Genomic DNA, 22,695 nt, shown 5'->3' with positions numbered 1-22,695 from the left:
GACAACTGCTGCTATCCCCAGTGCAGGCACCTGTACGGTCCCCTTCTGCCCCACAGCGAAGCAGGCCAAATAAGTGGCAAGAAGTTACGGATTTGGCTGCTGACTTTAACAAGGATGAGGAAATTTCATTAAGACAAAATACAGCTAATTCCCTGTTAGACTTGTTAGACTCCACGTCAAGCATTCCATCTGGATCTACTTTCCATGGCTTCCCAAGCACTGGTCTTGATGTCAAGCAAGATATTGATGATCCCCCAGTGGCTCCGCAAAAGGCCCCATCTATGTTGCCACTTAATGGGGTACATCCATAACAGGCAATGTCACCATTGCACACTCTGGATCAGATAACTTCAGGGAATGTTTCTAACACAAGGAAAACAACTGTGCCAGTGCAGACAACTGCAGCTGCGACGTATATGCCTCTTTCCTGGAAGTCTCTTGTTCAGTATGCAAATACACAGGGGCTCTGTCTACCGCCAGCTCAGAGCATAGCAGAGTTCATGCATTCATGAACATTCAGGCATGCGTTGCTGGATGATTACACTGAGTACCTCCAGTGGAGGGCACAAAGAGAGCTTCACCAACTCGTGCAAGACAGTGCAGGAATGGAAGTTGCCATGCTGACTGCGAAAACACAGGCTACTTGCCCAGCACCTCTTACTGCAACAACTTTGACTTCTACTGCATGTCAGATACAGCCAACGCAACCAGTTGGGCCTGCCCTTGCGCTACAACCGGACTCTAAGCAGGTGGAACAGAGACCATGTAAAAGGAAAAGGAAGGCTAGGCCACCTGTGGTTCTGGCATCTCCTTCATTGGAGGAGGTGAAGGGTTACACTTCGGAATTGGGGGAAATCAGGTTCTGATCGAGCCAGTCACCCATCTGACCCACCCTCAGATGTCCCACCCGGACTTTCAGCATCCCCGTCTGAGGAATTTAAAACTTACCATGCCCTTATTAGGGAAATTACAGAAGCGCTAGGTATGGACTTGAGGATGCCAGAGACAGAATTAAAGGATCTGGTGTATAATATGATGGCTGCCGCTAAGACATTGCACTCTGTATCTTTATCAATGATCCCTGTGATCACCAAGGCAGCTAAAACAGCCTGAGAGGTACTCCTGACCTCCACACTGACATCAAAGCTATTGGAAAGTTTGTATCGCTTTCAAGAAGAAGATAATGCTTACCTGCTGCGACATCCGGTGCCGAATTCTGTGGTGATTGACTGTGCGTCATCATCCAAGGGGGGACGTCATCATACAATGCCATCTGACAAGGAAGGGAGGAAGTTAGATGTGTTAGGCAGGAAAATATATACTACTTCTAGCTTGTCGATATGTATTGTGAATTATGCGGCCTGTATGGCTTGATACAGTCATTTTCTGTGGGACACTCTTTTTCAGGATTCAACCTCATTGTCACCCAGGGAGTTTCAAGATAGGTTCGCAGAGCTCTATGAAAAAACAACATCAGTACCTAGGCAACAACTTAGTGCTTTTAAACACCTTGCCGAGATGGAGTCCAGAGCCATGGTCACTGCAGTGACTATGCATCACTACGCATGGCTCAGATCCACAGCACTACAGCAAGATATGAGAGAGCGTGTTGAGAACTTGGCATTTGACGGCAAGGGCCTTTTCAATGAGAGCACAGATTCAACAATGGAAATGTTAACAAAATCAAAGTATACAGCAAAAACATTCCTGGTAACCACATCTGCAGCAGCATCTGCCTCATGTAATCGCAGCTATGGTCCCCAAAGACCTTTCCGATATCAAGACAGGAGAGACTATAGAAGGCAATAGAAACCATTTCAGAGAAAGAAGGGATTTGCCCAGAGAAATAAAAATCAAAACATCAGGGCCAACAAGGACAATCTCAAACAGACTCTTTGATTGCAGCAACAGTCCACTGCATGTACATCACTTGACGATTACCAAAGCACCCAACATCTGCTTTGTAGTTGCCAACAATACCATCAAATACATAACATAACATCAATGAGTGAGTATACAGAATTATTGAGACTGGCTTTACGATAGAATTCAAAGCTTTGTCTCTGTTCTCGGGACTAAAGTATACCAAAGCATCCCTGAAACTACAACATAAGAACAGCCCTGCTGGATTAGGCCCAAGGCCCATCTAGTCCAGCATCCTGTTTCTCACAGTGGCCCACCAGATGCTGCTGGAAGCCACAGGCAGGAGTTGAGGGCATGCCCTCTCTCCTGCCATTACTCTCCTGCAACTGGTTCTCAGAGCCATCCTGCCTTTGAGACTGGAGGTGGCCCACAGCCCTCCGACTAGTAGCCATTGATGGACCTCTCCTCCATGAAGTTATCCAAACCCCTCTTAAACCCCATCCAGGTTGTTGGCTGTCACCACGTCCTGTGGCAGAGAGTTCCACAAGTGGATCACGCATTGTGTGAAAAAGTACTTCCGTTTGTTGGTCCTAGACTTCCTTGTAATCAATTTCGTGGAGTTCTAGTGTTGTGTGAGAGGGAAAAGAATTTCTCTCTCTCCAATTTCTCCAAACTAGGGGAGGTGCAAGTGCTCCTGGAGAAGCAGGCAATCTTACCGGTTCAGTGGACAGAGAGAGTGTCCAGGTTTTACTCCCATTATTTCCAAACCCAAAGAAAGATGGAGGAATCAGGGTGATCATGGATCTTTGCGGCCTAAATTGATTTATGTTGGCTTGGAAGTTCAGGATGATGATGTTACAGAGTATACTACCCTTCCTAAACAAGGAGGAGTGGGCTGCAATGTTAGATCTGAAGGACGCCTACTTCCATGTAGGAATACAGGAGAACCACCGCAAATACCTCAGATTTACAGTGAGAAGTGCAGTATACTAATATGTTGTCTTGCTCTTTGGCCTGTCAACAGCCCCATGTGTTTTCACGAAGGTCATGGCTATAGTAGTGGCTTATTTGCAAACACAGGGAATAGTAGTCTATTCATATCTGGACAACTGGCTTCTAGTAAGCGGCAGCAAAGAAGAGTTACATATGCAGATCCTCTCTATGTTACAATTGCTGCAGGATCTGGGGATCACTGTGAACTGGAAGAAATTGTGCCTAGAGCCACAGTGACACCTGTGTTTCATCAGGGCAGTTCTCAACATGGAGACAAAAACGATATCCTTACCTGTAGAATGGTTTCAGCAGATCACACACCAGGTTCAACAGCTCAAACACAGTCCTTTAAAACCTGCAGAAAACATAAGCGGTTAATGGGCCTCATGGCGTCTTGCAAAGCCACTGTACAATACACATGGCTGCGTATGAGACCATTACAGAGCTGGTATCTGAGAGGTTTCCATCCAAATGTTGATAGTCAAAAGATGTTGCTAACAATCCCACATACAGTGCTGACCTCCCTGAATTGTTGGACATTGGAAGGGAATCTCTTACAGGGAGTTCCATTCGAACCAGCAAAACCAACTCAGTGGGTGACATCCGATGCCTCTCTGACATGTTGGGGAGCCCTTTGTGGTGAACATCAGATTCAAGGATGATGGACCAAACCTCAGGCCCAACAGCATATACATTATTTGGAGATGTTGGTGGTTCTGGCCCTGAAAGCATTCGAGCCTATGCTCATAAACACAGTAGCGCAAGTGCAAATGGACAATACAAGGGGGCACAGTGTCCAACTCGTTGTGCACCCTAAGCATCTGGATATGAGACGGGTGCATAGCACGCGCAATATATCCAATGGCCATACACATAAGGGGTTTGGACAATATATTAGCAGACAACCTCGGCCGGATGTATTATCAAGATCGACGCCATGAATGGGAAATCAACGATACGTGTCTCCAGACAGTCTTCAACTTGTGTGGACATCCAACAGTGGATTTATTTGTGACTGCTGCCAACAAAAAGTGCCGGAAATACAGCTCATGTGCAGGAATTAGAAACAAATCTCTGGGCGATGTGTTCCAATACAGGTGGAACAGGGGCCTCATGTAATATTCCCACCACAACCAATAATCAATTGGGTTCTGGTGCAGATATTGAGGGACAATACAGCTTGTATATTGCTGACGCCATGGTGGCTGAGACAACCATGGTTTGCAATGCTGCCCAAATTTTTGAAAAGGATCTACCATTGGTTCCCACTTCACCTGGACCTTCTAGTGCGAGAAGAGGGGAGGGTTCAGCATCCAGAAGTAAAAACTCTGTGCATGACTGTGTGTAGAATTGGCTTTTGAAAAAGATATTACTGAATAATAGATGGCTGACTACGAGTTGATTGGCAAATGTGTCAATAAAAGTTCATTTGGCTGTCATCTCGTCTAGGCATAAAGGGTGGGATGGCACAACTATATTCTCACATCTGGAGAGTAAGAGATTTATGAAAGGACTCAATAATTTATATCCACCTGTAAGGAAGCATGTAGAGCAGTGGAGTTTGTCATTGGTTCTGTCCTCGTTAACAGAAGCTGTCTTTGAACTGATGAAGTATGTAAGCCTCAGAATGGTCACCTTCAAGGCAGCCTTTCTAATTGCAGTCACCACAGCGAGGTGTGTTAGTGAACTGACAGCTTTGAGAGTGGACAAGCCATACACGCAGTTCTATCCGCAAAAGGTGGTCATGCGACTGGATCCAGACTTCCACCCTAAGATTGTAACAGAGTTTCATCTAAACCAGGAAATTGTCTCACCTACATTTCCCCAAAAACTGGAAATGGCTTTGGAAAAAGCACTGCATTCTCTGGATGTCCGCTGAGCACTCCTGTATTATTTGGAGAAAACGAGACCAATGAGAAAGTCAAGAAGACTGTTTGTGGTATACAAGGGGAGACATAAGGGTTTACCAGTGTCAAGACAAAGATTGGCACATTGGATAGTTGAAATGATTGTTCAGGCTTACAAGCAGCAGGGGATAACCCCCCAACACACTGTGCAAAATAGGAGCACATTCAATTAGGGTGTATGCAATCTCAGATACACATTTGTCAGGCATACAGATGGCAGATATTTGTGCAGCAGCAACGTGGTCTTCCCAACAAACATTTATAAAGCATTATGGTATTAACCTGTGAATGGCAAAGCAGGCAGGGTTTGGGAGAAGTTTATTTAAAAGGGTGTTGCCATAAGCTTAGGGCCTACTGTGGTAGCAGGCTACCATGGAAGAGCTGGCTAATCACCCATTTGTTATGAATGAAACGGATCACGATCCAGATAAACAGGTTGCTCACCTGTAACTCTTGATCTGGAAGTGATCTGTTGTATTAATAAAACTCTCCCAGAACTTCCCTGCAACACCAGTAAGAATAGATCCTCAAGAAAAAGGCGATCTGCAAGAAACTGAGGAAATGGCACCCCCAACTGCCGATTTCAACGGAAGCACGAAGCACTTGCAGGGTAGAGTGGGCATCTCAAGGAGCTAGCTCGTCTACCCATGAAGTCCCTGTGCAGGCGCAGAACCCATTTGTTATGAATACAACAGATCACTTCCAGAACAAGAGTTACAGGTGAGCAACCTGTTTTTTTGTGACAACTTTTTTGGGGGGGGGGATTTTTTAATGTATGTGTTGCAATTTGGTTGGGACAGTGAGAGACTGTATATGAGTAAACAAGCTGACACTTAATCCAGATGAGAGGGGTTCTCTTTATTGGACAGATGGGCTGAACTGCAAATGGTTTTTCAGCTTTTTCTGGGTGGGATTGCACTGGCCCTTAAGGAGCAGGTTTGCAGTTGGGTTTGCTTGTGAATCTGGTTTTGCTCCTGCTGTGAACAGTTTGCCAGCTTCAGACTTTTTTGGTAATCTTGCCATGCCTTGGTTACATCTAGAGCAGTGGCTGTCTATGAAATGTGTCTGGAAACTTCAGTAGGTGGAAAATATAGCAGTTAGACCTGCTGGTGGGAACCTACATTTTTGATTATAAAAAAGCAGCAATGTGTACCTTCTTCATTGGCTTCCAATTGGTTTCTAGGACCAACTTAATTTTTAAAACTCCAAATGGTTTGAGAGCATTATCTGAAGTCTTCCCTTTGCCCATTTGAGCTTGCCTGCAGGTGTCAGTTCTTAGAGGACATTCTGCTCCATGTTCCACTGCTGTCTGAGGTACAAAGGACAGGATTGCCTTGGTGGTGGTGCCCAAGTTATAGAACTTTATGCTGCAGGAGATTCATCTAACCACCTCTTTTTATGTGTCTTCATATGCGAGTTTAAAATGTTATATTCAGATGTGTTTTCCAATGTTTTATTGATTGATTTGATTTGATTTTTATACTGCTCTTCCAAAACAGCTCAATATTGCATCCCTGAACTTTCACAGTCCCTGCATGTTCTTTATAGAACTTTTTTGGGTGAAAATTGGGGATCCAGGGGAACAAAAGGTTTCACGAAGTGCATGCGTGTGTGCGGACACACACACCCATTGCCTTTTTAAAAAAGTGTTGCCACCATGTGTCCTAACAGCTAAGGCAATTCAAGAAGCCTTGGCAGCCATAGGTTGCTATCTTTCTTTCCTAGCAGTCTCTAGAGTCAGGGCAGAAAGCATTCTGATTGACTTCATGATGGTATGTAGTGTTGTCATGGAGGCAATCAGAGTGAACCAGTGCTTCTTGATCTGGATAGTGATCTGTTGGCTCATTAGAATAATGGGTTCCATGCCTGCGCGTGAACCTCTCGGGTCGACTAGATAGTTCCTCGCACTCGCCCAACTGTCTGCTCATGCCGATTTTCTGTTTATATGCGACAGTTGGGCGCTCATTAGTCAGTTTCCTTTTGACTGCCACAGCTCTTAGACCTCGGCTAGGCTCCTCGTGTCAGAGAAAACAACATATCTTTCTACAAGAGAAACAAAGAGGAACAGAGTATCTTTTCGTACGAAGCAACAAGGTTTCTAAATAATACTTATCAGAAACAATAAAATATCGCTCATCAGAGGTGTCCGTGTAAACGGAGCCTCAAAGTGAGCTTATCAACTCCTGAAATGGAAACAAAGGCAACGTTCAAGCACTGTATAAAGTGCCGGGCAAAACTACCTATGACAGACCATCATGACACCTGCCTTTTATGTTTAAGGGAGGGTCATAATACTAGAACTTGTGGAATCTGCTGTGCTTTTTTGAGGCAGACTCAAAACAACAGAGTGCTACACCTCAGAGCAGCCCTGTATGACGAGGTGCTGCGCCTGCCCACACCACGCCCTGACTTGCCATCGACATCAACCTTGATGTCGGCTTCGAAGCCAAACGACTGTGGAACTGCCAAAAACAAGCAGTCTAAAATCAGGTCATCGGAGCAACCTTTTAAGATGCCCAAAGGGCTTCCCAAGTTGCATAAGCATAAAGTCCGTAAACACAAATGTTCACATCCAAATCCCATGGATCATCAAGAGTCGGTACTGGCTAAGCGTCATTGCACACTGTCACCAACAGCTGTTCAGGGAAACCTGTCAGTATGGGGAGCCAGGGGATCTTATAAACAAGGAGGATATGGCCGCAGTGTTTCAACAACAAACACGGAGAATGCCCTGAGCATTGCCGCTGATATGCGGAGCGTGACCTCAAAAGACTCAGAACGGGGGAGGGGGGCTGGACTTACGGACCTATGCTCGGTACTGTGGCTGGCACTCATAACGGCAGCGAGGAGATACCTCCTACTGTTTCCTGCTCCCACGCCAGCACAGTCCCCCTCAACCCCAGGCGCTATGCGTATAGGGGTGAACTTGCCACAATCAAATGTTACGACTATCCCTTCATGCAATTTAGACCAGGGAGAGGATGAGACAAATACTCTGCTAGAACTCTTAAACTCCTCAAACCCGCATACCAACTCTACCTTTCAGGGTTTCCAGGGAGAAGATCTAGGGCAGGCCTGCTCAACTTTGGCCCTCCTGCAGATGTTGGCCTACAACTCCCATAATCCCTGGCTATTGGCCACTGTGGCTGGGGATTATGGGAGTTGTAGTCCAAAAACAGCTGGGGGGCCTAAGTTGAGCAGGCCTGATCTAGGGGAAGAAGCACTCATAATTCCACCTCCTAAGACTCCGTCGATGTCACCGATAAAGGATAGGCAGTGCCTACCCAATACACCACACCACACTCCATTCCAAGGATGAGTTATGCCTATTCAAGCACCGCCTGCACAAGTAGTTTCTGAAGCAACAGCTCCACCTACTGCACAACTAGCACACCTACCTGCAGATTATGTTGAATACCTTCAGTGGAAGATACAGCAGCTCTCAGGAACTCACCCTCCCACGCTGGAAGAACAGAATAAACAGAATTACACGATGCCAAATGCGACTAGGCAGTCTGCGGGACAGGGAAAGGAAATGAATGAGAGTCCACTATCTTCACCAGAATTAGGACAATGTTCCACGGACTCAGAGGACACTGACTCTGAGGTAGACAGCTGTCATTCTGACCCACCTTCTATAGTGACGTCAAGGCCCTCTGTAACCCCAACTGAGGAACTGAAGGCATATCATGCCTTCATTAGGGAAATGGCAGAATCCCTGGGTATGGACCTAAAAAGACCAGAGGATGACCTGCCAGACCCAGTGTACAATATGATGGCAGGGGCTAGATCATTGTATTCTGCCGTGCTACTGATGATATCAGTTATTACCAAGGTGGCACAGACTTCTTGGGAAACATTAACAGTGTCTACTCCTACTCCTAAGAGGCTTGAAAATCTATTTAAAGTACAGGAGGCAGATAATACTTACCTGATAAACTACCCTGTTCCAAATTCCTTGGTAGTGGACTGTGCAAGCTCGGCAAAGGGAGGTTGCTGATACACCACACCTGGGGATAAAGAAGGAAGGAAGATTGATGTGCTTGGATGCAGAGTCTATGGAACAAATCCGTTCCCTTGAGACCAAGGTGGCGGATCTGGAGAAGCTCAGAGAGACAGAGAGGCATGTGGACGAGACCTTCAGGGATGTGATAGAGGCATCCCACTCCAGGGCTGGTAAATCCTCTGCTGTCAGGGAGAATGAAGGTCTTGGGCAAGGAGGACATCGGTCTGAGGAAGAGGGAAATGCTCCTTTAGAAGGGACCCCTTCCATGGATGATGAACCCATATCCTCTCGCACAGGGGATACTCCTTGGGGAGTGGGGGCCTCCTTGTAGTGGGTGGATTCGATCATTAGAGGTATAGAGAGATGGGTTTGTGACCCGCGTGTTGACCACACGGTGACTTGCCTGCCTTGTGCGAAGGTTGCGGACATCACGCAGCATCTAGACAGGCTCTTAGGCAGTGTTGGGGAGGAGACAGCTGTTGTGGTGCACGTCGGCACCAACGATGTGGGGAAATGTATTCGGGAGGTCCTGGAAGCCAAATTTAGGCTGATAGGTAGCATTTTGAAGTCCAGGACCCCCAAGGTAGCATTCTTAGAAATGCTACCTGTTCCATGCACAAGTACAGTGAGACAGGCAGAGCTGAGGGGTTTAAATGCGTGGATGAGATGTTGGTGCCAGGAGGAGGGGTTTAGATTTGTTAGGCACTGGGATACATTTGGGGGCCAGCAAGGCCTGTACAAAAGGGACAGGCTGCACTTGAACCAAGATGGAACCAGACTGCTGGTGCTTAAAATAAAAAAGGTTGAAGAGCAGCTTTTAAAATGACGCCTGGGGAACAGCCGATGGGAGCTGGGCAGTATCCCATTTGGCAAAAGCCATCCTTTAAAGTGTGAGGCTGCAAAGAATTCAGATAAAACAGAAGGGGACAGAGCAAAGCCGCATAAAGAGCAGACGGGAGCCTGTGCCCGCAGGTCAAAGAGTCAAAAGAATAGCATACATCAGGTGAGAGATTCAGCATATAGGTGCTTATATGCCAATGCCAGAGGCCTCTGAGCCAAGATGGGTGAGCTGGAATAGATATAGTGGGCATAACAGAAACATGGTAGAATAGTGAGAACCAATGGGATACTGTTATCCCTGGGTATAAACTCTATAGAAAGGACAGGGAAGGGTGCCTTGGAGAAAGGGTAGCACTGTATGTTAAAGAAGGGATAAAATCTAACAAGCTAGAAATCCTAGGTGGACTGGAGTCCTCCACAGAAACCCTATGGGTGACAATACAAGGCCTGAAAGGGAACGTGCTACTGGGGATGTGCTATTGCCCTCCAGATCAAAACTCTGACAGTGACTGGGAGTTGCAGGAGGAAATCAGGGAGGCGTCAAGGAAAGGCAGGGCTGTAATAATGGGTGACTTCAATTACCCACACATAGACTGGGAAAATTCACAGTCAGGTCATGACAAAGAGGTCAAATTTCTAGATACACTAAATGACTGTGCCCTGGAACAGTTGGTCTTAGAACCAACCAGAGAGAAGACGACCTTGGACCTAATTCTGAGTGACACCCAGGACCTGGTGCATGATGTCAGTGTCATTGACCCTTTAGGGAACAGTGACCATAGTGCCATCAAATTCATCATACATGCGAGGAGACAATCACCAAGGATGTCTAGCACAGACATTTTGAATGTCAGAAGAGGAAACTTCTCCAAAATGAGGAGCCTGGTGAAAAGAAAGCTGAAAGGGAAAATCAGGAGAGTCACTTCACTCCAGAATGCATGGAGTTTACTCAAAACCACAATACTAGAAGCCCAGATTGTATACCCAAAAGGTTTAGATTGTATACCCAAAAGGAGGAAAAGTACCACTAAGTCCAGGAGGATGCCAGCATGGCTAACGGGTACCGTCAAGGAAGCCATAAAAGGGAAGAAGACTTTCTTCTGAAATTGAAGGCCTGTCCAAATGAAGAGAACAGAAAGAAACACAAACTGTGGCAAAAGAAATGCAAGGTGACAATAAGAGAGGCAAAAAGAGAGTTTGAGGAACATTTAGCCAAAAGTATCAAGGGGAATAACAAAAACTTCTTTAAATACATCAGAAGCAGGAAACCTTCCAGGGAGGCGGTTGGACCATTAAACAATGAGGGAGTGAAAGGGATTATTAAGGAGGATATGGAGGTTGCAGAGAAGCTGAATGAGTTCTTTGTGTCTGTCTTCACGGCAGAGGATACTGAACATATACCTGTTCCTGAACCAGGCTTTTCAGGGATGGAGGCTAAAGAGCTGAGTCAGATAGAAGTGACAAGAGATGATATTCTAAACTGTCTGGAAAAACTTAAAGCTAACAAATCACCAGGGCTGGATGGCATCCATCCAAGAGTCCTCAAAGAACTCAGATGTGAAATTGCCGACCTCCTTGCTATAATATATAACTTATCCCTGAAATTGGGCTCTGTACCAGAGGACTGGAGAGTAGCAAATGTAACACCGATTTTCAGAAAGGCATCCAGCGGCGATCTGGGAAATTACAGGCTGGTTAGCCTAACATCCATTCCAGGCAAATTGATGGAAAGCATCCTCAAGGATCAAATTGTAAAGCACCTAGAAGAACAGGCCCTGCTGGGAGTGAGCCAGCATGGCTTCCGCAAAGGTAAATCTTGCCTCACCAACCTTTTGGAGTTATTTGAGAGTGTCAGCAAGTGTGTGGAACAAGGTTATCCAGTTGATATAGTATACCCAGTCTTCCAAAAAGCTTTCGACAAAGTTCCTCATCAAAGACCCTGAGGAAACCTAGCAGTCATGGGATAAGGGGACAAGTACATATGTGGATTGCTAACTGGTTGAAAAACAGGAAACAGAGGGTAGGGATAAATGGAGAGTTTTCACAATGTAGGGAAGTAAGAAATGGGGTCCCCCAGGGATCTGTACTGGGACCGGTGCTTTTTAATTTATTCATAAATGATCTAGAAGCAGGGATAAGCAGCAAGGTGGCCATATTTGTTGATGGTGCCAAACTCTTCCAGGTAGTGAAATCCAAAACAGATTGTGAGGAGCTCCAAAAGGATCTCTCCAGACTGGGGGAGTGGGTGACAAAATGGCAAATGCGGTTCAGTGTTGGCAAGTTTTAGGTGATGCATATTGGGACGAAAACCCCCAACTTCAAGTATATGCTGATGGGATCTGAGCTGTCGGTGACTGACCAGGAGAGGGATCTTGGGGTCGTGGTGGACAGCTCATTGAAAGTGTTGACTCAATGTACGGTAGCTGTGAAAAAGGCCAATTCCATGCTAGGGATCATTAGGAAGGGGATTGAAAATAAAACGGCTAATATTATAATGCCCTTATATGAAACTATGGTGCAACCACACTTGGAGTACTGTGTACAATTCTGGTCACCACATCTAAAAAAGGACATTGTAGAACTGGAAAAGGTGCAGAAGAGGGCAACCAAGATGATCAGGGGCCTAGAGCACCTTTCTTATGAGGCAAGACTACAACACCTGGGGTTTTTTAGTTTAGAAAAATGACTGCGGGGAGACATGATAGAGGTCTATAAAATCATGCATGGTGTGGAAAAAGTGGATAGAGAGAAATTCTTTTCCCTCTCACAGAACACTAGAACCAGGAGTCACTCCATAAAATTGATTGCCAGGAGATCTACGACCAACAAACACCTTTTTCACACGTGTGATCCCCTTGTAGAACCCTCTGCCACAGGATGTGGTGACAGCCAACAACCTGGATGGCTTTAAGAAGGGTTTGGATAACTTCATGGAGAAGAGGTCTATCAGCGGCTACTAGTTGGAGGGCTATAGGCTATCTCCATCCTCAAAGGCAGGATGCCTCTGAATACCAGTTGCAGGGGAGTAATGGCAGGAGAGAGGGCACGCCCTCAACTCCTGCATGTGGCTTCCAGCGGCATCTGGTGGACCACTGTGCGAAACAGGATGCTGGACTAGATGGGCCTTGGGCCTGATCTAGCAGGGCTGTTCTTATGTTCTTATGTACTCTACATCCAGTCTTGCCATCAGAATTGCTAACTACATGGCCTGCATGGCCTGCTACAATCATTTACTTTGGGATAATCTTTTCCAGGACTCGTCCTCTATGTCTCCACAGGAATTACAGTACAAATTCACTGAGGTATAGAATAAAGCAACCACCATCACCAGACAACAACTTACTGCTTTTAAACATCTAGCTGAAACTGAATGGTAATGGTAATGGCTGTTGCAGTGTGTAGATATGCCTGGCTCAGATCTACTACACTCCAACAAGATATGCGTGACAGAGTAGAAAACTTACCATTTGACGGAAAGGGCCTATTTAATGATACCACCAACTCCACAATAGAGTCCCTCAAAAAATCAAAATATACGGCAAATACTTTTATGACAACATCTACATACATAGGAAACACAAGAAACCGATTTGTCGCACAACATTACAACAACAAATACCAATATAAGAAGGAATTCAAACGCCCATTCAGATCTTACCAGAAAAATAAAGGATGCAATCAAAGAAATAAGGCTCAAAACACCCGAGCCAACAAGGACTCTGCGAAGCAGAGTTTTTGAGTGCTCTGTCCGTCCACTGCACATAGATATACTTCCCAAGACCCACAACATCGGTCTTGTAATAGCCAGCAGCTCCATCAACCTGCAAATTCCCAAGGCCCACAACATTGGTCTTGTAGTTGCCAACAACTCCATCAAGCTGGCAAGCCATACTCAAGCATGGCACAATATAACATCAGATTGCTGGGTACTCAGGATTGTGGAGACAGGGTATGCAATAGAATTCAATGCAACAGCCCCATTCTCAGGACTAAGGTTTACCAGGATGACTCCGATACTCCTGGAGGAGGTGCAAATGCTATTAAAAAAACAAGCGATTGTACCAGTGCAGTGGGCAAGCAGACTGACGGGGTTCTACTCCCGCTATTTCCAAATACTGAAGCGGGACGGAAGGATCCGAGCCATCATGGACCTTCGAGGCCTCAACAAGTTTATCTGGACACGGAAATTCAGAATGACAATGCTGCAGGCAGTCCTACCCTTCCTAGCACAAGACGAGTGGGCAGCAACGTTAGATTTGAAGGATGCCTACTTTCATGTAGCAATCCAGGAAAATTACCAGAAATATCTAAGGTTTACAGTGGCAGTCCTGCCTTTCGGACTTTGAACCGCCCCACGAGTTTTCACCAAGGTGATGGCAGTTGTGGTGTCTTATCTGAGGACACAAGGTCTGTCGGTATACCCTTTCTTAGACGATTGGCTCATAACTAACCACAGCAGAGAACAGCTTATCAGTCAAATACTCACGATGCTGCAACTCCTACAGGACTTAGGCATCAACATCAATTGGAAAAAAATCTTACCTAGAGCTAAGGAAGCGCCTGAACTTCATAGGAGCAATTTTGGACATGGAAACAAAGAGAGCATATTTACCACTGGAACGTTTCCAATGCATCAAGATTCTAATCCTGCAATTTCAGGCCAACCCTACACAGAGAGCAGAAACGATACAACAGCTCATGAGGTTAATGGTATCCTGCAATTCGACAGTGCGCTACACCCGGTTATGCATGCAGCCGCTGCAGAGTTGATACCTCATGCACTTCCGCCTCAGTATAGACAGTCAGAAACTATGTTTACACATTCCAGAACGGGTATTGAACTCACTACACTGGTGGGTCAAGGAGGACAATCTCCTTCAGGGGATTCCATTCAAACCACTGACCCCAACCCATTGTGTGACCACGGATGCATCCCTAGTAGGCTGGGGTGCACATTGTGGAATACATCGGATCCAGGGCAAATTGACAAACAATTAAGCCAAACAGTATTTAAATTATTTGGAACTTCAAGCGGTGTTTCTAGCACTGAAGGCTTTCAAACCCATTCTCACCAGGTCTGTGACACAGGTTCAGATAGACAACACGACAGCGATAGCCTATCTCAACAAGCAGGAAGGGACAGTCTCCCTATCGCTATGCAACCTAGCCATGAGGCTATGGGACTGGTGCATTGCCCGCACAATATACCCAGTGGCCATACATATCAAGGGAAAGGACAATGTATTGGCCGACAGTCTCAGCCGGACCAATGTCTACGACCAGAGGCATGAATGGGAGATAAACGACACCTACCTTCACAGGATTTTCCACTCATGGAGCAGTCCGGAAGTGGACTTTTTTGCTACATTTGCCAAGAAAAAATGCCCCAGATTCTGCTCTTGTGCTGGCATGGGCAAGGCATCACTGGGTGATGCATTCCAACACAAGTGGAACATGGGACTCCTATACCTATTCCCGCCTCAACTGCTGATCGGATGGGTATTAGCTCAGATAATGAGGGACAAGGCTTCCTGCAACCTCTTAACGCCTTGGTGGCCATGGCAACCCTGATTTGTGCCCCTACTACGACTTGCACAGGGCAATTACCACAGATCTCCACTGGTGTCTGACTTACTCCAGAGAGAGAGGGAACAAGTTTGTCATCCAGATGTGGAAACGCTGCGACTGACGGCCTGGAAAATAGGGTTCTAAAGCACATGTTGCTTAACACTAGACGCTGCACAACGAGACGCAATTATCTCAGTAAATGGAGATGCTTCAGGGCCTATGCCAAAGAACACAACTTTCACCCTCTGTGTGCCACTGTGAGAGAAGTGCTACTTTATTTAACATCTTTAAAACTAAAGGGCTTAGCAAATGTTTCTCTAAAGCTACATTTGGCAGCTATCTCTGCTAAGCACCCTGGATGGGATGGCAAAACTGTATTTTCACATCCGGATTCCAAAAGGTTCCTAAACGGCTTAAATAGTCTATATCCACCAATAAAACGGCCAATAGAACAGTGGAGTTTGTCTTTGGCACTATCAGCCCTTACTGAAAAACCATTTGAACCACTGCATACATCGACAATGTGTGACCTGACGCTCAAGGTGGTTTTCTTGGTGGCAATGACAACGGCGAAACGCATGAGTGAATTGACTGCCTTGCGCGTATTTAAACCTTATACTCAGTTCTACCTGCACAAGGTTGTCATGAGGCTAGACCCTAGTTTCAGGCTAAAGGTGATCATGGATTTTCACATTAACCAAGAAATCATATTACCTACCATTTTTCAGGATCCAGAAACACAATTGGAAAAGGCACTACATTCTCTAGATGTACGTAGGGCACTCATCTATTATCTGCAAAGGACAAACTCAATAAGAAAGACTGAAAGGCTATTTATTGCATATAAGGGGAAGAATAAGGGTCTCCCCATTTTAAGACAGTGAATCGCACACTGGCTAGTACAACTAATCTTTTTGGCTTACAAATGCCAAGGTGTACTTCTGCCAAAGACTATTCATGCGCACTCGATGAGAGCGTACTCCACCTCGGCTGCGCACTTGTCAGGAGTAAAGATGGAGGACATCTGCACGGCTGCCATGTGGTCCTCTCAACAGCCATTTATAAAGCACTACGCCATAGACCTGTGCATGACTAGGCAAGCGGAGTTCGGGAGGGAAGTTTTAAAATGGGTGTTAACATAGCAGGACCGCTGCTGCTCCCACCACCGTTAGGAAAGATAACAAATCACCCATTCTAATGAGCCAACGGATCACTATCCAGATAAACAGGTTGCTTACCTGTAACTATTAATCTGGAGGTGATCTATTGGATTTATTAGACCCTCCCAAACCAACCCCACAGCGTTAGCTGTCTGCAAGAAAGAAAGAAAGAAACCCAACTGACTAATGAGCTCCCAACCATTGCATATAAACAGAAAATTGGCACGAGCTGATGGTTGGACTAGCCCGAGTAGCTGTCTAGTTGACCCGAGAGGTTCATGCACAGGCGCGTAACCCATTATTCTAATGAATCCAATGGATCATCTCCAGATCAATAGTTACAGGTAAGCAACCTGTTTCTCTCTCTCTCTCTCTAGACATTGTTGGAAAATGAAAACTAGCAATCAACCAAGACTCCCAAGTGCCTTTGATACCAAGTGGAAGTTCACTGTTGGCTTTGCCCCTTTGGGATTACTGAAATGCTACTCCTAACTTCACACCATATGAAAAGGGTGTGGGAGGCACTTTGGAATAGCCTTAGTTTTGCTGCTAGCTGTTTTGTGGAGAAAGTGCTGGAAAGGATTATATTTTCCAGCACTCCTTGTGTGCCTTGCTGCGCACCTTTCAAGATGTGGCTCTGAATCTCTTTAACTGACCTTCCTCTGTGCTTTGCACAGGACCACTCTGCACAGAGGTAAGCACTGGGAGCTGCCACATTCCCATAGGTCCAGGAGTGATGTACAGATGATTTTGCTTTGCTTTGAAGCGGAATCCTTGCAGTATAGATCCTTGCATATCTATATCGGTGTTTCTTCTTGTGTCATACTCTTATTTTGGTATACAAATAAAATTTGACCAAATACAAAATGATGAGATATTTTGGGAAAGGGGGGAAAATAACAGCCTGTTCATTAACTCATCCTTAGGACCTTGATTCTTAACCTAGCCACTTGCAGATTAGTCTCTTTGATTTCAGTGAGACTTGGTTCTAATTAAATGTGTTTAGGATGACAGACTAATATTAGTATTACAGTAGATCATATGAGTATTTAAAACATAGAAAATATTGAAAGATGGCTTTTCTGTTAATTCTGCTTAAACTTTTTGGTTTCAGCTTGTACGCTTGGACAACTTTTTTGCATATTGGAATGTTAAGTCTGAAATGTTTTATCATGGTGGTTATAATGAATCTTTGGTGAGTTATATCTACTATATCAAGTTAATGTTATACATTATAGCTGTGACAATTGTTTGTTCAGTAGGGATTACATTTTGATTCCATGTAATGCAAATGTCCCCTGCTAACTAGGCAAAGAGGCACCTTTCAAAGTGGTGATTCTCTTATATTTAATGGGGAAAGCAACTGGCCCTATTCATCCTTACTCCCTAAACACTACATCCCTCTAGTAGCTGTTGCTGTTGTCTTCCTTGTGTTTTTTTAAAAAAGATTGTGAGCCCTTTGGGGACAGGGGATCTTCTTCCTATTACTATTACTATTATTATTTCTGTGTAAACCATTTTGAGAACTTGGTTGGAAAGCAGTATATACATAATGGTAGTTAGTAAGTAAATAAGTAAATGTCACTATTATTGGGATCTGAAACCAACCATATATATGTTGAATGTAGTGAACTTGAAGCCTAAAGGGCGGATGGTGTTCACACCATGGAGGCATGAGATCTGATGTCCAGTTTGAGATACTGTTCTAGGCTACAAAATCATAACCATGGAAACAAAATTTGGCTAGGACTTCCATGCTCCAATCCACTACCTGCGGCAGTGGTGGCAACAACAGCTGGGATTAGTGTTACAGCAATGTTTAAGGAAGGAGAAATTAGTAGCATGAGCCTCTTAGTATATGGTGAGTGTTGTTTCCTCATCAGGCCACAACTACAATCAGCACAATTAGTTAAAGAGAACCTTTTAGTGAGAATCTTATCATTATTGCTAGAAGGAATGTTTACTATAGGGATGGAGCTTTGCACTAGGGAGATTTTTTGAGTTTTATAAAACCAGCTCTAATACTGATCTTGTGGTCTTCAGTCCCTGCATCTCCTCTTCTATGTAATTGCCATCAAAGAAACATGTTGTTATGAAGGAATCTTATTGATTGATTAAGTGCTGTCAAGTCGGTGTCGATTCTTAGCGACCACATAGATTCTCTCCAGGACAATATGTCTTCAACTTGGCCTTTAAGGTCTCTCAGTCTACAAATGGTAAATTTCCTGAATTTCCTTTGATAAATCCTTTTTAGCATACAAATTAGGTGTTATGTATGAACACCTTTGTTACACCCATGCTTGATATCCTCTGGCCTTTGAGTTGGGGCAGGTTTTGCTGTGTAGATAAGAGAAGGCATGCTCACTCCCTCACCATACATGGGGGAAATTTCCCTTTTCAGAAGAGCATAACTTTGCTATTGTGCTGCAAGCCTATTCTTTATGTGTAGTATACCCATTTCTACCTCTTCACAGCATATAGCCATCCATAAAGCTATAGCTCATTCCTCATGATAGATGTTACATCTAAACATGATAAACATCATGATAGATGTTATATCTAAACATGATAAACCTGTTATATTTAAGTCTTAACCTTGGATTTCTGTTTTTTAATTGTATGTGACCAGTTTAAGAGCTGAGCATTACTCTTCCTTTTTTTGACAACATATTATTCTTTATATATTATAGAATTTCTGAACATAAATATGCAATTTTAAAACTTCATTTTTTATTTCACCTCTTTCAAAAAGAATAACTTACAGCACGGGGTTGCAAATACTAATGTGATTCCAGAAGGCTACAGTTTTGGTAAGTTCTTATTTGTTGATTCTAGCCCTGTGCAAATTTAGTGTTGGGAGTGTTCTAGATTTCTAGCCTGAGAACTGGTGCTCACTTCCTTGTCTCCTTATTTGGGGACATTTTTTGCTTCATGCACATTCTCTGAGGGGCTAAAGAGAGAATCTTCCTGCTCTTTTCGCTTTTTACTGCTTTAATAGCAGCAGTTCAAGGAATGTTTGCTAGTTTTATCCACAGTGAGTTTCAGAGTCTCTCTCTCTCTCCTGCCTTTTGTGTAGTTCGTTCATTAGAAAATGGAGTGTAGCCCATGGTTTTTCTCCTTCCACCTCTTTATACAACTATGGCACAGCAAGCAGGATTGTTCAAAAAGTGCAGACATTTTGATGTGAGAGAGAAGAGTTGCTTCATACTTAAAATCTATCTTTCTCTGTTTTGCCTCTGGCTTTAAAAAAAAGTAAATCTAGAAATGTGCAATCATAGTTAAGATAAACATGTAATGAAATGTTAAATTATTTCCATTGTTAAAATTCAACTATGGACAGTGGATTATATTCAGTATTTACTGAATATATGCAGGACCTATTACTGCATTCTTTTGTGTTATTCAACCACTTAAATTAAACAGATCTGGATCCAAATCTGTTGTAAAAATAAAATATGTAATGCTATGGATACAACTGGTGCCTTGAGCTTCTTTTATGTATATTTGTCCAAAACTGAACAGTTTAACTTCATCTTAAGTAATGTAATATTTTTGTGCGGTGTTGCTTCTATTTTTGTTGCTCTGATAATACCAGTGTAGGCATACATCATAAAAAAGCAAGAAGAAACCCTCTGTAGAACATTGAATCACTCCACAACAATTCTAGATTGCAGTATATACTCTAAAATGATGTGTTGAGATCAACTTATGCAATGGAAAACTTAATCTTTTTGAAACCTTTGCATTTCAAAATGAATGGGTGCACTGCAGTTGACTCACTTGCTTTAGTCTTTCTGGTGGTTTATGGCCTATGGGCTAGCTAGCTGACATTTTTTAAAATCACATTTGTGTGCTACACTTCTTATACTGAGCTCTGTGTGGCCTATGTGAAGTGATCCCATTTTATGCTTATATCACTCTGTTAAAGATAGTTTTTTTTTAAAAAATAAATTTTATTGGTTTTAAAGATACAAAGTTGAGAGAGAAAAATGTAAATAATATAAGATCGAAAGGATAGGATGCATCTCCAAACTTAAGAAGATCCATGAATAAAAACAGTTTTGCATACTTGTTTAGCAAACTTATTATCCACAAATAAAGTACAATCTTATCATCAAAGTTGTCTAATCCGACCAAACGTTCTTTTAAAGCAAAATCCAAGGGAAAAGGTATGATAACGAAAAAGTGGCAACTCTATCAGTTATGAACTTCAAATTAAACCTGAATCTCATTGGTTTTTATATCATTCAGGTATCTAGCATATTATCTACCAAAAAGTATTGAATGATTGCATCAAGGCAAACTGAGAAGAGTAATAATAATAATAATAATAATAATAATAATAATAATAATAATAATAAAAGAAAGCGGTGGAGTGAAGTAATCTGTAATTAAAAATAGCTTTTCTCTAAACAATTTGATTTTTAAAAGAAAAGAAATTAAAGGACTTCCAAAAATAAAGTAAAAACTTTGTTTAGAAGCCTATCGGATTAATTGGAAATAGAAAATACCAAAGCAGAAAAATAACAAAGATGTTCAGATTAGTAAGTATAAGAAACTTATTTCCTATTAGACAGAGGAAAAATAATAAGTTAAAACATTGTAATAATCTATAATGGAATAGGAAAAAAAGGGGGCCTTTTATCATCAATGAACCAGGCCAATTGGTAACGCTATTAAACTAAAATAAAAATAATAAGATGCAGGGACAGGAAAAAGCCATAACAAAGTTATCAAAGACTTTGTCAATAAACCAATCCAATTAGTAATATAGTGAAAACTAAAAAGAGAGAAGATAATGCAGTTAAGACTTATTTTGAATCTAAAAACATATGTATCCAAATCCTTTTAACTTCAGAGAAAGGATAATGCCAGGCAAGTAAAGCCCATCTGTACTTGAATGAGTTTGTGAAACATTTAGCTGTATCAAAGACTGAATATGTGATCTTTCCCCTAAGTCCCATCGTATAGTCATTTCCAAGATCTGATAGAGTAACACGCAGATCTCTAGACATTTATCAGTGCAACTATCCTGCGATAAAGCCTTATGTTGTTCAGATTGCATTATCTTAATAGAAGTCATCTGAGATCTAACCTCTGAATTGGTCTGAAACCCCTCCTGTTGAAAAGATAACTTTGCAGTCATACTGTCTGTTTGTGAGGAGATCTTATTAAGCTCTCCCATAACTGAAAGAAAAAATTGGTTTTAAGACATCATTTTAACAGACATGTTAATCCCTATTTTTTTTAAAAAACAAGCTTACTGGAATAACTCTCTGCAGAAAAAAGTAAATGCTAAATTCCCTACTTTGTTTACCACCAAGCAATTTCACAGGGAATAATAATGTTCAGTACATGTATGGTCTTCAAAAAGCAACTTCACAAAGGAGTTTCCTTCAAGTTAAAAGTAGGCCCAAACCAATTCCCTCTTAACAGTAATGCCAAGCAGAATAAACAAGGTAATACTTGAGCTTGACTATACTTTGGTAATGTAGAATTCCCGAATAATGAGTTATCAAGTAATATTTACAGGGAATGCAAGAGTTAATACAGGATTTACCTAACTATAGTTCCTCATCTAATATCAGGCTCTGAAGTCCAGATTAACGCATGTCCATTATTATCTGACAGTTAAAATAACATGAACTATTTTTCCCTGGGAGAGAGGAAACAGTTAAAATAACCCCCACCGTCCTCTGGCAAATTAGAATATGCTGCCTTGGGAGGTTTTCAGCTTTCTCAAGTCCTTCACGAAAACAAACTGGAACCAAATGTTCTGCTTCAAGATAAGGGAAAAAAGTTCTCATGGATAGATGAAGCTCTTCACTAATTGTTCAACACAGTCTCGTGAACCAATTTAAAGCTTTAAACCATGCTCCTAACTAGAAGACTGATTACAATGGTCCTTACTTGAAGATTGCTTAGGTTGTAAATCCTCACTCGTACTTGAAAGCTGTAAATATTGTCATTTATCAAGGCAGAGTCTTCATGACCTTTCTAGGAGGTTAACACGTTTTATGAAGATTTAACCATATGCAAGTCCCCAATCCCAAGTCAATGAAAAATGCTTTAAAGTTCTAGAACTATAGCTCTAAATTAATAGGCGGGTCTAAAGACCAAAAGTCCATTAGTATCTGATGATTAACGTGTTAAAGGTTCCTCTTCTTCTCAGAGGCAAATAATGGTTAGTTTGAACTCCAGAACAGATAAGAGTATGCCATTCAGGGGAGCGGACAGCTTTCTCAGGATAGCCTGCATATGTTCTGCATAAGAGATAGAAAGCAAAAACTCTCACAGCCGAGAAGGATTCTTCTTTACTAATGCCATGCAAAAAAAAAAAAGGGGGGGGAGAAAAGAA

General features: G+C 43.0%; 1 protein-coding gene across 5 annotated transcripts in view; it reads left to right on the top strand.

The window, feature by feature from the left end:
• VPS13A (vacuolar protein sorting 13 homolog A) overlaps positions 1-22,695 on the top strand; it is a 354,074-nt gene that overhangs the window by 41,891 nt on the left and 289,488 nt on the right. For all 5 annotated transcript variants that reach the window (XM_053292130.1, XM_053292129.1, XM_053292133.1 and 2 more), the window contains exons 9-10: positions 17,452-17,532; positions 19,090-19,147. In XM_053292130.1, coding sequence (XP_053148105.1) covers positions 17,452-17,532; positions 19,090-19,147 — 139 coding nt within the window. The remainder of the gene's footprint in view (positions 1-17,451; positions 17,533-19,089; positions 19,148-22,695) is intronic.

This window comes from Hemicordylus capensis, chromosome 2 (assembly GCF_027244095.1).
Source record: "Hemicordylus capensis ecotype Gifberg chromosome 2, rHemCap1.1.pri, whole genome shotgun sequence".
Classification (NCBI taxonomy): Eukaryota; Metazoa; Chordata; class Lepidosauria; order Squamata; family Cordylidae; genus Hemicordylus; species Hemicordylus capensis.
This window is presented reverse-complemented; position numbering and strand designations above follow the sequence as displayed.